The sequence below is a fragment of the Limulus polyphemus genome, unplaced genomic scaffold, assembly GCF_000517525.1.
Source record: "Limulus polyphemus unplaced genomic scaffold, Limulus_polyphemus-2.1.2 Scaffold5167, whole genome shotgun sequence".
NCBI classification, from domain to species: Eukaryota; Metazoa; Arthropoda; class Merostomata; order Xiphosura; family Limulidae; genus Limulus; species Limulus polyphemus.
In genome coordinates, this window is record NW_013670777.1 from 38771 (window position 1) to 57851 (window position 19081).

General features: G+C 32.0%; 1 protein-coding gene across 1 annotated transcript in view; it reads right to left on the bottom strand.

Moving 5' to 3' along the window:
• LOC106472215 (E3 ubiquitin-protein ligase listerin-like) overlaps positions 1–19081 on the bottom strand; it is a 66699-nt gene that overhangs the window by 36507 nt on the left and 11111 nt on the right. Inside the window, exons 8-13 of the mRNA XM_022400821.1 lie at positions 17726–17916; positions 16455–16602; positions 8638–8738; positions 7996–8485; positions 6783–7014; positions 1990–2144 (exon numbers count right to left, since the gene is read on the bottom strand). Coding sequence (XP_022256529.1) covers positions 1990–2144; positions 6783–7014; positions 7996–8485; positions 8638–8738; positions 16455–16602; positions 17726–17916 — 1317 coding nt within the window. The remainder of the gene's footprint in view (positions 1–1989; positions 2145–6782; positions 7015–7995; positions 8486–8637; positions 8739–16454; positions 16603–17725; positions 17917–19081) is intronic.

Genomic DNA, 19081 nt, shown 5'->3' on the forward strand with positions numbered 1-19081 from the left:
GAAATAAATTACTTTCCCAAATATTTTTTTTCTTGTTGTCGACTATCAATGACACATAACCTGACTTTTTTATTATACTAATGGTAGTTGTGCATTAAATAATCTTTAGTTAATTAAATAATGCACCAAAGAACATAGAATAATAACATGTAAAAAGCAGACAATTTTCTCTAAGAATCACAATATTTCTAGCTTTCTAACAATTCAATAAGAGCCATTACAAATTTATCCAAGCTATCCATTGTGATTCCCGTGGGAACCAAAGTTGTATTTCAAGTGAAATTGACGATTATCTGTTCAGAATACAACATAATATAATATGTGATTTGATAGATGAAAACCTTGGCTTTCTATTAGTTATAGTTAATATATAATTAAATGTAAGAGAGAACTATTAACAAATTCTGAAAAAGAGGATGTGATTTGTGGGTGTGGCAGAAGGGGTCTATTTTCTATTTGAAAGCTCTGTAACCAAACAAAATTGAAGGCTATAAAAATTACGGTTTGTCTGAGCAATGATGATTTTATAATGAGTAATTTACATTTAATTTCATAGTTATTGGAGGGGTGGTGGATAAAATAGAGAAGAGAAGATACCTAGAGAAAATGTGTCACTTGTATCACACTAGGGGAAATTATGGATTTTTTTAAATATTGCCTAATAGAATTAAGAACTTAAAACATATACTATTAAAATACGGATTAAAAAGTAGTTTAATAAAATTTGAATGTAAGACACAAAAACTTTGTGTCATGTGCAGTAAGGGATACCTGTGGTGAAAGGGTAATACCTAAACATATAATTTCAGATACACAGCACTAGTGTGATAGCTAGAAAACTACTTTATGGAGGAAGCAAGCAAGTACATGACTTAATGATTTATGTTGTTAAGAAAAGCAAGATATTCAATATTTAACACTTAATAGTAACACAATATTATATTTATTGTTTAGAACTTGTGAGTTAATTTTGTAATCTCAGAAAACTGTTTAAAAAAAGGAGTACCAAGTTAGAAAAAATTACCTTGTTCAAAAATGTTGAGATCTAACCTAAGGCATCTGAGAAGTGAAGGAAAAAGATAAAAAGCATTTGCTTCATGAGAAGAATAGCAGTGGATCCCTAAACAAACACCCTGATATTATGATACCCAAAGTCAGACAAAAATGAGCCCCATACAGACCTGAAGTCAAGCATCATGTCCATTCAGGAGCTACTAAAATATATCCCTGGCAAAGATGGATTCTCAAGAATAACAGAAATCTCAATTCTTGACAGGTCCAGATTGCATTTTCCAAATAAATAAAAATTTCAGTCATAAAGAGAAATGATAAAATCACTGTAGGTGGACTCTCAGTAGTTTAGCTATTTTGGATTTTAACTGTTAGGAAAATGACATGAATAACAATTTTTACTCGTACAACCCTATCTAAATGATCAGAGCATAACTAAGTACAAAATACAATTCTGAAATAAGCTGCATTCATCTGAGGGCCTTTGTAAATACCACAAGGCAAGATTTGCCTGAACAGCTTTCTGAGGAACATAGAATGTCAAAAAATGGCTCAAGCTTTAAAAGAGACAAAACTGAAACTAACAAGAAGCAAAAATATGAATTTCACTGAATTAAGTCTGAAATAAACACTGCAGTAATACATGTATTTTGAAAGAAAAACACAATAAAATGACATAAAACAGAGGAAAGCACATAGAACATACAAATACGTCAGTCACGAAACTGACCTCTGCAGATGACAATATGTAAGAGACCTTGTTATATATGTATAAGTGGTGGTTGCTGGTAAGTATAGGAAGTTTCTTGTGAACTATAAGTTATTATCAAGAGACATCAGGTATGAAGAAGGGTGGGGAAGAAGAGGTCAAAATATATTTATTGTATTAGCTGTAAGTCTACCTAAAAGTAAAATATCATGTTTAGATGCTAAAAAAAATCTTATTGATAATCTAAAACCTGCAAGTGATTTACTTACTTTAAAACTAGTGAACAAGTTTGATGCTAAGTCACACACAAACTCTATCACTCTTGATATCTTTTCCACATTTTTTTCTTGATTAGTAGAATCTTTCACAGCCTTTTGGAAAATCATAAGAATCTCACTCATGTATGAGGAGGCAATGAGTGGATCTGTAAATGAGATAAAAATTATCTTAAGTGAAGCAAATATTTAAGAAAAAGGACAATTTTCAGATCTGCACAAACCTGAGAAAACACTTTAATATAGGTAAAGATATAAGGATTAGAAAAATAGAAAAAATAACTATTTTTCCAAATCAAAAATACAGAAAAATTTTCAGCACAAAAGTTTAAGGTTGTGCACATAGTGATAATTCCTTCTTTACATTATCAAATTTGTAGCATCACTCTTTCTTTTTTGCTTGATTGTTAAAAAACAATACTTAAGAATTTACATATATGACATTATCAAATATATCACAGAGGATGAAAAGTTGAACATGACCATGCCAGCAAAAACATAAGCCACTCTTATCATTTAGCTTTCATTTCACATCAAAACACAAGCCATTTAAATTTGCTTTATTGTCATGCATTAAAAATGAATCAATAACTTCTGAAATTGTGGTCACAGAACATTTCAAATGCCACAAGATGCAATAAAACCAAATGTGAATGTTTTTGTATAACCTGTTATTAGATAATCACAGTATATAAATAATATAAAACACAAACACATTTGTAATATTAAAAAGCATAATTACAATAATCGATATTTCAGTGTTACTTCAACAGATTATAATATTTTTATTACTCCATTTCAGTAATTTTTTGGTAATTAGAACAATTATTTTCCTAGATTTAAAATCCCCATGAAAATAAGCAAAAGTAAAATTAAAGTCAGTAGCTGAATTATAAGCCAGAGAAAAGTAAGTCAGTAAAGAAAAATAATCATTAATAAAACAAAAGAAGGTAAAGACACAATAAGTCATGAAAAATATTATTTAGTAAAACAAAGTGAAAAAACATATTATCAGTGGAACTATAAGCCCTGGAAAATAATAGTTAATGGAACAAAAGATGGGTAGGTCAAAAAGGAATCATTTGAACTGAGAAAATAAATTTTGTGAAAGAATGTTACTATACCAAAAGTACTTAAACTAGGTTGATAATTAATAAAACAAATTCAGAGAAAAGTCAGCTTGCAGAGAATTTGAAAACAAGGAAAAATTATCTTTAATAAAGCAAATGAAAAATGAGTGATACGTAAATAAACAATCTATAAATCCTGGACAGGCCTTCCAGTGGGTCAGCCCTAAAAATATTTGTTCCTTAAAGTTTTTTTTTCTTCTAAAAATACTAGTTAAATTGTGATTTCACAAACCTAAATACAGAGTTAAATAAATATAATATTTATATTGGACTAATAACAAATGTAAATTTCTATACCCATCTGTAAAATTTCCATGAAGAATTGCATTACTTTGTATGTGACGACAGATTTTACCAATAAGCTCAGATAAAGATGAATTATTTTTACACATCAGAAATGCTGCAGAATAATTACATTTCTATGGATCTATAATTGATAATTACAGGAATATCATAACTACATTGTTGACAATGGTTTTGGTTAGAAATATGGGCTTACCTACAAATATATGTCTTACATGTTTTTGGAAAGGTTAAAGAAAATAAAGAATGAGAATGAAAATAAAGGATTTTATTTTTAAATGTTTCCCTTAGGAACCTATAGTGCTAATAAATCCTAGTGGAACAAAACCAAAGTAAAAGTTCTGTTTGCAGATGACCTTTAAAGCAAGTAAACAAGAACAAAACATGAGCACCACAGCTACAACTAAAAAAAATTTTTATGTATTCAATTGATGTTTCAGAGTTTTATCATCAGTGATTTGGGATATAAATGAAGAATGATATGTAATATACATATACAAGGTTTTTTTTAACATTTAAAATTAACTAAGGTTTTTGTTTAACTTTGAGTAACTATAAAATAATAGTAAACTTTTTTTGACCATCAGTTTGTGGTTGTATAAACCCAAGGTTAAAAGTTTGAAACTGTCAATGGAAATAGGAGTGATTTTGATATATCCACTATGTATAAGTGTAGAAGAAACACAAGTATTTAAAGGTTTCAAATTGGTTTTACTCAAGACAACTAGAATGAATGTTCATAGTCATATATTTTTAACTGGCAGAGTATTTTGTCAATATGGGTGTTTTTACAATCACCAAAAAGTACGGTGGTAGACAAACTGTGTGTGTAGAGTAGAAGACACAAGTCTTTAGCTTGGAATATATTGTGAATCTGAAAGGATGACATGAAACCTATTTGAAGTTTAATTTAATTAATTATTGAACCTGAGTTCTGACAGGGCACCTTGTCTACTTGGGAAAGGAAGGACAATAATGAATATAAATTCTGAGGCAGAGCAGGATTTCTTAGTGAGAATAGTTTATTTTCAGAAGTTGTATATTAAAGTATTTATAAAAACAAGTTTTTGAAGAAGTAAATTCACAGTGGATGAAGCACTGCTGAAAAGGTTTAGTACACAGCTATGGTAGAAAACAAATCTGGTTTAAAGCTGTCAAAGCATGTATAGAAGCCAGAAAATATTTTATTTTGGTAGACAGATGTATTAAACTTGGATAAATGAGCCCGAGTTTCCTTAATAGGCAGATCACCAGCAGTAAAAGTGTAGCAAGCAAGTCTGACTTTTTAATAACATATATAGGCAATTAACAGTACATAGTACAGTGCGAGTGTAAGTAAGCCCTAATTTACACTCAAGACATTAAAAATAAAAGAGCTATACTGAACAAAAGAAATTAAGAACCAATAACAAACAACCTTAAAACAGATAGCACTGTTTCACTTTTTAGCTGCATGATTGTTCTTCTGCACCTTCATGTGTCTAATTTTGACTCAAGGAATGTTTTTTCCAAACCCCTTCAGCTTACCATTATCATAAGAATAGCTGAATTTTCCAACATGTATGTTTGTCATTTTTATATTTTAAAAGTTATGTACAAGAACTGTTAATTAGATTATTAAAACAACCATCAATAGCGTAAACAAAAAGATTTATCTGTAAACTGTCTTCAGAGGGTCAAATTTTAAGGGTTGCAATTACACTCCTGAAGATGCCTCAGGATTGGAAAATTTCACTTGCCTGCCTTTTTCAAATGCAGAGCATTGAGATAATGTTGGGAAATGTTTCCTATTTATTCATTAAGACATTTCCCCACACATCTACTGTAGTTAGTGAGAAAGGTATACGTAAATTTCATCTCTAATGCTGTTTTCAGATTATTTCTATGGGGTTAAGGTTCACTGAAAGATATAACTGATTCATTTTCATGGTAGTTTCCTGTTTAATCCTTCCATGTCAGGCTTTTTTTTGGAATGAGCTCAAAAAGTCAGATTTTTCATTTCACTTTTGATAGCCTATACTCATATATTAATGAAACAAAAGTTCTTTTAAGATCTGTTATCACATTTCTGCACAAAATACGCTCGATAAATACATGTTACATATCTGGATTTGTACATGATATATACTACTTCAGTGACACTACAATAAAGAATAGGAATGATACATGATTCAGAATAAATCCAATATAAGCAATTACAGCATTTTCAATTCCATCTAGCAAGCACCATTTTGTAACACAAATCACATGAAAATAAATGTGAGCAAATCATGGAAGACAGACAGTGGTGATATGTATAAATACAACCATTATTCTCTGTTCAAACAAAATTATGTGAAAGGCTTCACAACAGTTTTCTGGATTTTGCCCCTATAATGCATGACTTTTAGAGATCACAACTAAGTGTCCAAGTCAGTAAGTCTAGCATATCAAATACCTCCTTAAAACAACAAAAAAAAATACTCAAATAGCTTGATAATAAAATATGAAATCAATCCTACAGCAACACACACACTTAAGCAAAATTACTAAATATACAGAAATGTATTTGAAGCTTTAGTCTTTGAACTCAAACAGAAAAAATATAATGAATCAAAAGTTAAATAGCGTATAAAACCCGATGTCTAATTTTAACTGTTTTTACCTATTTTAATTATAATTTTGCTGGCCTCCTGGGGTGAACAAACTTTACAAGAATTTTTAATTTTTATATCTCTGAGCCACTTTGTTGTTAAATAGTATTATTATATTATTAAAGTGGTGTGACATGCCAGGGAACTGTTAAAGAATAAGTCCATGACCACAGTTTGGGTTATTACAATTTTGCCTTAACAAGAAAAGTTTTACTTTCATTATTAGCTTGTGACTTAGATTATAGCTAACAGAAAGAAACATATTACATTACTGAGCTCCAACTTACTTTTTCCAATATAGCATGTATGTCTGTATTTTCTTTTTATGTATATAGAACATTAATTTACAGCATTATGGCAAAAGTAGCCCCTTCTTTTCTTACCAAATAGATTGATAGCAGTACAGTAAACAATAGTTTCCTTCAATAACACATTGGTCATTAGTAAAAAGAAAAGCATTACTAAACTGGCCTGCATTTTCTTATAATACACAATAATAACAGTAAAAAACCTAGTATGTATGCAAGAGTTCCATTAGCATAAAGGTCATTAGCAATGCAACAGAAATGTAATTCCTAGTTTGTTTATTTTTTACTAAACAGGTCATTAGCAACTAACAAGCAGCCTAGTTGTAATATATAGGTCATTAGCTGTAAAACAATTAGTTTTTCATTATGTGCATATGTTTTACTGCATGAGTGAGAAAAACATCTTGTTTTACCATAGTGGTCAGTAGCTGTAAAACACAGTTGTAAGGCCCTCCAAATAGAATTTGTTGTATCATCCACTGAACTAGCACTGTCCTGTAGGCTCATGTAAACCAACTTCTCAGCTATAGACTGTATGGCTTGTCCTAATGCATCTCCTTGTAGCCATTTTCTAACAACCGAGTTCTCAGTGTGGAACTTCATGGTCCGTTCAAGCAGACATTCCACAACTTGAGGGCTTTGAATCTGATATTAAATTACAAAATGGATCATTTAAATTTGTAGGATGTGATAAAATCTTCAAGAAAGTATATTTTAATTTCATGGACTTATGCCAATTTATTTTTGTTTTCATATTTTTCATAGAACCAAGTAATTACTGTTTAAAACATATTACCTTATCTTTTATCTTAGAAAAACTCATGAGTTATGGACCCCATCCATTTTTAAACACAATTTTCTAAGTTATTTATGTACAAAATTGGTTGTGGGTCCATCACGTTGTTGGATACATGGTTCCTAATAAATTATGAGTCGTACAAAAAAAATGTAAACAAAAATACGAACAATATTGCAAATAATTCCAATTGTATTTTACTTACATTGTGTCCATCTATTTATTTTAATTTAAAAAATGAATGATTTTATAAAACTTTTATTTATGAAATTTTTTAGTCCTTTTAACTCACAATATAGATAAATTAATTCACGTATGTGAATAATATTGTACCATTGTGTCAAACTTATTATTTGGATTATACAGTGGACAAACTGATGAAATCACATTACAATTTATTTTCTTCTCCCCATAGGTAAAATTGAAACCATAAACTGTGACCATTAAAACTCTACCTAAAAGATTATATCTTCAATTTTGACCTTTGGTGAAAATAAGTCTCACAATAGGTGTTCTAACAGACAAAAACATAAAATTACTCAATATGATACAATATATGGACCTCAATGGCAGTGAACAGTATGAAAATGTAGTAACTTGAGGGTTAAGCATTTATCATTCTAAACTCAAAGTAACAAACAAGTTCATTTCTCTGTCATCCAAAATAAAAAAATTAATTTCAGAGTACCAAAGGTGAAGTTTAAATCATTTCTCTATTATCTTATGCAGTATGGAATCATATGGCTAGAAAGTTAACAAAAAAACACACCAAACATTAGATTTACAATTCTTAAATATTTCTGATAGTCCAGGATATTGTCTCAACTCACCTCTGTCACTTCATCCAGAAGAAGTTTTCCACTATCAGATGGGAGAGAGAAACAAACAGCAAATAATATATCTACAATACTTAAAATGAAAGGAATGCTCTCTTCAGATGTCTCAGCAGAAAACTTTTGAAGCCAAGGTTTCACAGTCTGTAGAAAAAACTTGCATGGTGCACTCTCGGTGTCTGTTTCTGGACTCACCAATGCAGCAAATAGAGTGGGACTTCCCACTGTTCCAATCATTTCTGCTAAGAGCTTAAGGTATGAAAGTACCAACTCATCTTTCAGTTTTTCAAATACTAATTTACACAGCTTGTGTGTATTGGAAACTAATAAGCTATCAGAAAGTGTCCAGCTCCTTTCTGTTTCTAAAGTTCTTGTTGTGAAACTAGTTTCAAGTATGTTGCCTCTGGACACAGACGTATCATCTAAATCTAAAAATTTCACACCTTGTTTCTTTCTTTTCACTGGAATTTTATCTGGATAGTGAAGACTGTGAAAAAAATTGGCAAGACGTTCCAATCCTGCTAGTTGAGGGGAGCAATAGTTGTTGTCAAGTAACTTGTCACACACTGGAAAAAAATGCTCCCAGAACAGGGTTAGAGCATGTTGAAAGATTTCTGAAGCTTCTCCCGTCAATGCTACACACTCGAGATATCTGAGAGTTTTCCAAGTCTTGGATACAAGTCAGAAGTGGCAAGCTTAGACTGAGGGTCCATCAGAGAAGTTTCTACCACAGGAAGTAGCTTGAGTAAACAAAAAACACATTCCTCAATTGAAATACAAGTTAACTTAACCTTCCATCTAACATACAAAGTTACTAAGGTTATTTAAAACAAACAGTTTTAATAATTATTAATCTACCACAGGAAGGAAATTGGGTAAACAAAATATATCCCAGTAAAAAAAATGCAAACTTATTTGTTTTAGGGTATTAAGCCACTGCCCTGGCAAAGTGTTTAGATGGACAGAGCTTCTTAGAATAAGATATGTCTACGTATCATCTCCTGATGCTATTTTTTGCATTTAACAAAATTTGAGAGTAAAAAGGTTGCATCAGTTAATTATATTCTAAATGACCCATCAAAATATGAGGCATAATTTAAACTGTTTGTGCAAGTTTGACAGAAATCATAATTCACATTTACTTCTGATCAGAGCAAGCTACCTACTTAGACAAAAAATAAATATAAACCCAGTAACGAGTACAGCTTACTAAATATGTTTTTTTTTTATATTTTTTACATATGAAGATTAGAATCTACTGTTTCATTAGTTGGGTACGCTCACTGTTAACAATATTTCTGGCTGTTAACCCAGTAATATCTCACAAGGTTTTGCCAGCTTATATCTAGATTAACAATGCAAAACAATTTTATAATAAAAGTACAATAATAAAACTATATATATAATAAATATTCTAACCAATACTGTTAATGAAAATAAAAGTTCACAAAGAATAGAGTATACTCAATGAACTGTTCCCACTGTTCCGATGATTTCTGCTGAGAGCATAATGTATGAAAATACCAACTAATAACATAAAACATAACGTTTTGGGACAACATGAGACCTATTAATGAAAACTATTAAAAAATAAATTGTAAAAAATCTTAAAGTCAGCCATTATCATTCATATATTTATCAAGCTTCTTTCTAAACTCACTTAAATTTATTGCCTCCACGTCTGAAGGCAACTCATTCTAAAAGCCAACCACCCGGTTGGAAAAATAAAACCATCTTAGCTGATGATGACTCCTACCTTGCCAAAATTTATACGTGTCCCATAGTCCTACTATTTTCACTGTTAAGTATGAAAAAAAATGATGCATCAACACTATCAATTCTCTTTACAATCTTAAACACCTCAATCAGATCCCCACCAACTCTTCTTTTTTTCAAGAGAAAACAATTTGAAAGATCCTAGCCACCATTCTAGTATCCCTTTCCAACAATTCAATCTTCTTCCTAAGATAGAGAGCCCGAGACTGAACACAATACTCCAAATGTGGTCTAACCAGTGATCCATACAATGAAATTATAACCTCTTAAGATTTGTACTCACCATTTCTGTTTGCATAAACTAAAATCCTATTTGCACTACCACCAGCAACAGTACACTGCTGGGATGGCTTAAGAGACTGATCAATCATTCCATCAAGATCTTTTTCTTTCATGACACTGTTAAGGTTATTCCCATGCAAATTATACTTATAATTCAAATTATGAGAAACCCACATGCATTATCTTGAATTTATTATAATTAAAACCCATCGGCCATTTATTTGCCCAACTCACTACTTGATCTAAATCATTTTATAGAGCAGCAGCATCTTCTTCACAGCTAGCAACCTTAAAATCTTCAGCATATTTAAGTAATTTATTGACTATTCCTTCATCAATGTCACTGACTTAAATCATCAAGAGCAAAGGTCCTAAGACTGAGTCGTGAGGTACCCCACTAGTAACATTAATCCAGTTTGACTGAACTCCATTTGAAACAACCCTTTGCTTTCTTCCATTCAGCCACTCTTCTATCCAACTTGCTAACTTATCCCCCACACTAAAGAGATAATTTCTTTACAAGCCTTTTTTGTCAAATGCTTTCTGAAAATCCAGATACACCAAATCTACACTCTTACCCTCATCTACATAAGCAGTAACCTTTTCAATAAATGTTCAAAAGACTTTTAAGGCAAGATTTTCCCTTATCATTCATATATATTTACCATACATTCTCTTAAACTCACTTAAATTTATTGCCTCCACAATGTCTGAAGGCAACCCATTCTTCCTTCATCATCTCTTATCCTAACATTTTGTTTACCATTAATATATTTAAAGAAATCCTTACTGATAATTCTTACATTTTCAGCCCTTTTCTCATAGATCTTTTTCCTACATCCTTTCTATACTCCTATGCCTTATCCAATAAAATTCTAAACTTTGTTAAACGACTTTGAAAAGCATCTTTTAACAGACTTTCCAAAACTTTTCCCACAGCTGATGGGTCTACAATTACTGGGACAATTTTTATAACTTCCCTTGGAAAGAGGAGTTACATTAGCTAACTTCCAATCCTCTAGTATATGCCCACTATTCACATACTGGCAGAAAATAATAGCAAGTGGCCCACATATCCAATCTTTAACCTCCTTCAAAACCTTTAGGGAAATATTATCTGGTCAAGGAGACTTATCATTTTTTAAACTTCCCAATTTCGTTTTAACCAGCTCAGAATTAATGCAGTCATATAGTTGGATCTTAATTCCATCTATCAACTGTTCAAGATGTGGAATACTACTTAAATCTTCATGAGTAAAAACCGAGGAAAAAGCAAAATTTAATAACCAGCCATCTCATAATCAAATAAAATTCTTCCTTTATCATCTTTCATCCTAACATTTTGTTACCATTAATATATTTTAAGAAATCCTTACTGTTAATTCTTACAGTTTCAGCCCTTTTCTCATAGATCGTTTTTGGTGTCCTAATTTCCTGTTTCACCAACTTTCTTAATCTGTCATATCAGTCAATTTAAATTTCTTAAACTTGTGATGCTTTTCTTTAATTTTATCCCTTATACTCTTCATGAGCCAACCTGGTTTTTTACTTGCAACCACCCTTTTCTTTCTATGAAGAATATGTTTATCTTATATATATAAAAATTTTCCACATTAGATAAGTGTCTCCAAATAACTCGGCTGTCAAAATCACAACAGATAATTCTTATTGCATCCATTCAAAATTTGCTTTTTTTTAAATTTGTAACCAAAATATCATTATTCCTTATCTCCACATACAGCAAAACATTGAATCTAATAGAGCAATGATCTTGCAACCCAGATATTCTCCAACTTCCACTGTCTCGATCATTTCTATATTTGAAGTTAACAATAAAACTAAAATAGCATTGTTTCTAGTAGGTTCCTTGACTAATTGGTGATGAAAGCCATCACGAACAGTTTCCAAAAACCTGTCTCCCTCATGCTTTTATTTTAGCATTTCCCAATCTATATGCCTGAAATTAAAATCAGCCATAATTATGACTTCATTAACAGCTGAAATCTTAATCTCACTGTAAAGTTTCTCACTAATTTCATCAGTATCATTTGGTGTTCTGTAACAAATTCCCACTAAAAGCCTTTTCCTTTTATATCCACTAATAGAAATTCAAATGGATTGAATCTCTTCTATTATCTTTGATATCTTCAACTTCAACATTTTACATATAAAGTCACTCCTCTCCCCTCTTTAATACTCTATCCCTATTAAATAACCTATAACCCTGTATTTCAAAGAAATTTCTGTCATCAAAATAATCTACATTTAACCATGTTTCAGTTATTACCATTGTAACAAAATCCTCCATTCCTACCAGTGTTCTAAAGTCATCTATTTTATTTCTTATACTTCTAGCATTACAATAGTAACAATTAAGCCTATCCTTAGAACTACTTCTACACTCATTTCCCATGCTAAACTCTTCTCTGCCTCTTATTTTTTTTGCATTTAGTTTTCCTGACTCTCACCAATGTCTAGACCTAGTTTGAAACTTCCCTTACAGCTGAGTTAATAGTCTTAGCAAACAAGCCAGCCCCTAATTTATTTAAATATAAACCATCCATTCCAAAAAGCTCCCTTCTTTCACTGAACTGATCCCACAGGTCCAACCAGCCAATTTGCCCATCCTTACATACTAACCTAAGCCTAGCATTTAGCACTAGTGACCTACATATAACTTCATCCCCACAATTAATTCTGGACAGTATCCCTGACAAAATTAAGTTATGGCCTTTTTTCATTAAATGCCTTTATCAATCCCTTGTACTTATTAATTAGCTCCTCTGACCTACCTTTTCCTACATCATTAGCCCCTATATGCACCACAAAAACTGTATCTCTGCAAGCCCCCTTTATTATATCTTCTGTTCTGTCAGTTATATTCTCCACCTGTGCCCCTGGATAGCATAATCTGATTCTTTTCTCCCTACATATTATTCTATCCACATGCCTTGTCAAGGAATCACCTATAACCATAATCTACTCATCAACCACATCCTTCTCTGACCCTTTTGTTTTCCCTCCCTCCAATAGTTTGCAGTAGCCAAGGGCCGAAATTCGTTGCTCAATAGAATAGGCTCATTGCAATTAACTCCATTACTTTTAGCCTTAATACTAGTAGTACTCTTTCTAACTTCCTGAAAGTCAGTGTTAGCTGATGTATTCCTTGCATGTAAAAGCTTAAGTTCCTCTTGAAATCCTACTGCCATTTCCAACAGTCTACACTTATCTTTATCTATTGCCTTTACTTTAATTATGATAGCCTCCAACATCTCCTCCAACCTACAAACTCTACATACTAATTACACATCTTCATTACTAGCTTCCTTAAAAGTACATTCCAGTCCCGAGTTCCCAAATAAAAACCACCCATTACACCTAACAAACTATGAACGCTTAATTCCTACAGTAGTCTTAATGATTATATTTATACTTATAGCCTGAAAATAAATACTCATTACCAAATATCAGTACCCTATTGTCAACACTGTTAGTGTTAAGCCTAACGTTTAAGAACCAATTATATTAGTTTTTATCACTAATTTGTCTTCACACTTAAGTAATAAAGTTTATCTTTAATTATATAGAACTTAGAAATAGAACTTTAGTAGAAACAACAATAACTAGTTTTTAATGTATACATAATGTTAATGATACAATGTATTTAACCTGATTTGTATTATAACCTACCTATAACTATAGGCTGAATTTAAACTAATGGATCTAAGTTCAAGAAAACAAGTTAATCCTTAAAACACAAAGAGACAATAGATTTTTAGATTGCATTTAGTTAATAAAAACAATGTAATTAACCAGCTTTACGATTTACCAGTAAGTTTAAATATACCTAAGCCGAACGTACTGTTACACGTACTAAGCCTATTTTAACATTGTAGTCAAATTTACACCACTAAACTCTAAGTTAAAATTTTGACCATCATACTTTTATTTACCAATCACCAATCTTACTATACCTAGTTATTCTTGTGTTATTTAACTCAAATTACTACAAATTACAATATTGAGTTGGGATGAAAAATGTGAGTAGCCAACATACACGAGCCGCCTCTCATAGAAGTAACTGTATGTGCATGTAACATGTTTGTTGGGATGGAGCTAACAGCAGCCAGTTGTCCAAATAATGATGAAGCTGCAGTCCAGGAGAATGAAGAGCTCAGGCAAAGGCCCTAACCACCTGAATATTTAGGGTGTGTAAACCAGATGAAATAGAAGAGCATAGAATTGAGAAACTTGACCTTTGTGGACAAAATGAAGGTACCATCTTGATGATGGGGAAAAGGGATGAGAAGCATCTGAGACATCCATCTTTGTCATCCAAAGAACTGGGATAAATGACCACCAAAGAGTGAGGAAGAACTCCATGGTGAAACAAGAAAGGTTGATGAAATGGTTGAGACTGGAAATATCCATGATAGGATGTCAGTTCCCGGTCTTTTTAGCAACTATGAACAACCAGGAATAGAAGCCTGGAGAAGGGTAACTGACAGGTTCGATAGCTTTCTGGAGAAGAAGAGCGTGAACCATTTCGGGAAGATGCTGGTAGGAAACTAGATCCTGAGGATGAAGGAAGGGAATGAGATAAGTGGAGTTAGAAAATGAAAGTCCTTTGGATAACATATGAAGCACAGATGGAACTGAAATGAAACTGCTTCTTCGGTGCCCAAACCTGATCAAACGTGCTCTGACCTTGCCCAAACCTATGGTATAGTCACTAGTGGCGGCAGGAGACCTGGTGCTGAGCAATTTGACAACCAGCTACCGAGATCCAGGATAGGGGAGCAGGCAAAGGGGTGGGAGGAGGGGTTAGGGATACAGGAACAGGAGAAGGAAAGTTTGCAAAAGACTAGAGACCACTGATGAAAAAAGAGAAGTGTTGATGAACAGCCTCCACCCTGGACTCCGATGAGTCAGGAAGATCTCCAAAGACCAACCAGAGAAAAAATGGAGCCAGATGAAGATCTTGCAAATAAGACATGGGTAGGCACACGTGAGATAAATGTGCATCCATACCTAGGAGATCCCAACAACAGCTGAGCCAAGTTTGTATGGAAAAAGATGAGGAAGGCAAGGGCACCAATGTGGAACACATGACGGAGTGAGCATCCTCCGAAAACCCCTCAGGGGAACAGTGGATAGCCCTGGATAGAAGGTGGATGGAGGAGAGGTAATGCGGGAGGATGGTAACGGTTAAAAGGAGAGAGGAAATTTGGGCCTGGGAAAATCTTACAGTGGTATTAGCGACAGATCCCCACACTTGAATTAAATACAAAAGAAAATCCTAATGTTGATAAACTAATGCATAGGAATCCGAGGTATAGGGGGAACAAGACAAGCTAACCCCAAAACTAAACTATGCTATAATTTGATCAGCATGTATCATGATATCTGGAGAGGGTGGAAAACTAAGTAATCCAAGGAAGGGGAAAAATTAAGGAGGAAAGGAGAGGAATCTTTAGACACAAGGGATATAGACAAAAGGTAACATACCTGTGAAACTACCCAGAATGTGTAGGCAGTCTGGAAATGCCTATAGGTGAAATTCAGGATTGCACAGCAAAGGAAGGGGGTAGAAACATGCTATCCAAATCCTGTCATTCTGTCCATGTTTGTGAGGAAAAGAAATATCTGGTCTGGTATAAGGAGATACAGCAGGCTGCATAATGGACCCGAAGTCACAAAGTACGAAAATCAAAACCTCCTCAACAGAAAATGTGAAACCTGGTGTGTGTAATGTGCATGCTTCAACTCAACTGAATGGTTACTGGCTGCAAATGCAAACGAAAGTTAGAAATGTCTGCACTCAACTATGCCAAATCAGGAAGTGCAGATAGAGCTCTACAGTATAGAGAGAGCCAGCTGCACAAGGAGGGAATGTCACACTCCTATTGGTGAAGGGTTATTGCATGCTACAGTTAAGCTGTTTTACATGTGAACACATGAGAGTGGGTGGAAGTATCAAAGCTAGTGGCAAGTGAAAATTGTGCAAACAGAGGGTAGCACTGAACGAGAAAAGCTATTATGTGAGAAGTGGTAAGATATTGCATTGGAAACATGCAACAAACGAAAATCACCACAGTCACAATTCTGCCTAATGTTCTCATCATCTTAATGAAACATATGCTGACTTATGAGAGGATATGATCAATAGATGTACAAAAGCCTCAACAAACAATATCTTTAACAAGGATCATAAAAACATCCAGAAAAACACAAAGTATCTATATCTACAGAATACATAGTAATTCTATAAGATACAAAATTTTCTTCAAACATAAATTACGATTTTATAAATAATTATAAATGTTTTCAGGTGTACAAATTATCTGTTAAAATCATAATTCAAAATAACGCATTCAGAAAATTAATTTTCAACTGACCTCTTTCACAACAAGCAGATCCACAAGGGATTTCGAGGAGATTTCTTTTTTGGTCTGCTGAGTAATTACATACTTTAAGCATTCGAAATATGCTTTAATGATCGAATTACACTCGCTAGGAGAGTTTGCAACTTTTTCTGAGGCCAAACTGTTTTCAAGTCATTGAAAGAGGAAAAACATTGTAATTAACAGAATTTAGATATTTTTCTTGAAAAAAAAGAAATACTGAAATAATTCACATGAAAGAGTAAAATAACGTGTTACATTTACATTTTAAAGAAATTAATATTTAAATATTATAAATATCTTAAATTTAACAATGCTATTTTGTTTTATTCAAGAGCATAAATATCTCCAGATGAAAAAAAAACAAAGTTATTTTAAAGAGTACTACTTTAGGACTACCCAAGAAACACAAGACAACCAAATAAACCTGGTTCATGAGGTTTCGGTATTGCAGTATGAAACATCAGTGTGGCACTGTACGTGCATGATAATGGTCAGAATTCCAACTTCCAAGAATTATCTAACAGTTACATTAATTATGTTAACACAACAGACTTCAAGTTGTAAAACTACTCATAATACTACCAGCATTTCTAGATTACAAAAATTGAACATCTAATTGTTTTGTAAAACCTATCATGGAAATAATTTACAAAAATGTCCGATCAAAATGTCAAAGAAATTAAAAACACATCATATGAAACATTAAATAAGTATATTATATACAAATTGAAAAGAAAATTACACAATAGTGCAAAATGGAATTTCAAAGGATAAAATCATGCAAATATATTACACAAATAATTTAACAAATGTCACAGCTGTGTAATATAAATCATTAAAATAAATCCCATAATGTGTTAAACAAAAACTCTAAAAATCACAAAACTGTTCCACACACAAAAACTAAAGAAAGAAAACTCTTAGATAAAAACGTCTCAAGCACACAAATATATCAACTTTTGTGTTTAATTTTATGTTTATGGCCATGACACACGAGCTCCAATGAAACAAGAAAAAAGAAATAAGTAACTCAGGATAAATTTCATTAATGCACTGCTGTAATTTTATTGTTATAACAATAAATGCATGTTGGTATCTTTATTTTTATGACAAATTAGTTAAAAGGGTCAAATATAGAAAATTTAATTTCACATTACAGGTAGTTTAAATTGTAATAAATAAAATAACTTATTAGACAATAAATACTATATATCACAAATCTTTCAATTATAATCATAATATTAACAACAAATTTCACACACCCTTTTCTCATGTTTCCAAAAAACAGTTCATAGAATGTGTAGTCTGCACCAATAACATTTTCAGGAATCTTGCTAAGAAATGGAAGAAGATTGCAGAAAGTTCTATCAGCATTTCCTTTCCCACCTTCTTTCAGCAGTGTCCACAAATGAGGCAGAACTGCCTTCCTCACATTTACATGACTCCAACAATCCTAAAGCAAACAGATTGTGTACTGCATACAAAAATCTCCTTTTTAATTATACTAGACTATGAGAATAAAAACAACAAATAGTTATTAGAACATACAAATATAGACATTCACAGTCATCTATAGAAATTAACTTACAATCAAAGCAAGCTATCTACTTTAACAGATCAAAACTAACCATTAATCAAATAGTGAACACAGATAATTGAATACATCATTCTTACTTATAATGATTTGAATGCAATGTTTGTTTCATCAGGTGGGTACCTTTGGTTTTAGTGATATTTTTTATCGTAATCTCAATAATATCTCATGAAGTTTGGCCAGCTTGGGAGACTTAGGTTAGTCCTACATCTATACACTAAGCTGACAATGACAATTACTCCCAATGATATGATATTAAAAAATGATAAAAAATACCTTAAACATTCAAACCAATATTGTTAATGAAAGTAACGTTAAAGAAAGAATACATTATACATTACTTAGAAAACACCTAAATCTTAGTTCTTTGCTTCATGTAATGTTATAGATTTAATGTTTGCTGAACAACTGAACATCAGTAAAACCATGTATTAGTAAAACTTTAGACAATCCTCCCTAACAACTGGTTCAAATTGGATGTTTGTCGTGTCAAAATACTAGGTCTATGGGTGGGTGTGGCAAGTGGTTCTGATTTTCTAGTTTATGACTCCATAAACAAATAAGATCGAAGGCTATAAAAATTAAATTTGCCTTAGTAATACCATATTATAATGAGTAATTTACATTTAATTCTGTAGTAAATAAACTAGAAAAGGGGGAAGAACTAGAGAGTAAATGTCATGAGGATTTATTTAAATATTTCCATTTCCTTACAAAATTATGAACTTACAACTTAATGTCAAGGTTATTCATATATACTGATAAGAAAATAGTTTAATTAAATTTTGAAGGCAACTTTATAAAAGGTTGTGACATGTGCACTTTGACCTACCTGTTGTGAGAGGGTTAAACACAAGCTATGTATGTCAATTCCAATATTCACAAAAAAATAACTGTCTAATGATATTACTAAATATTTCATCCAATGAACAAACACTTCCTATATAAAGAAAAAAAAGAAGTAATTTTTATTAATGGATTGTTTTCAAAATTTTAAACAAGTTTTCAACATTACTTAGAGTAA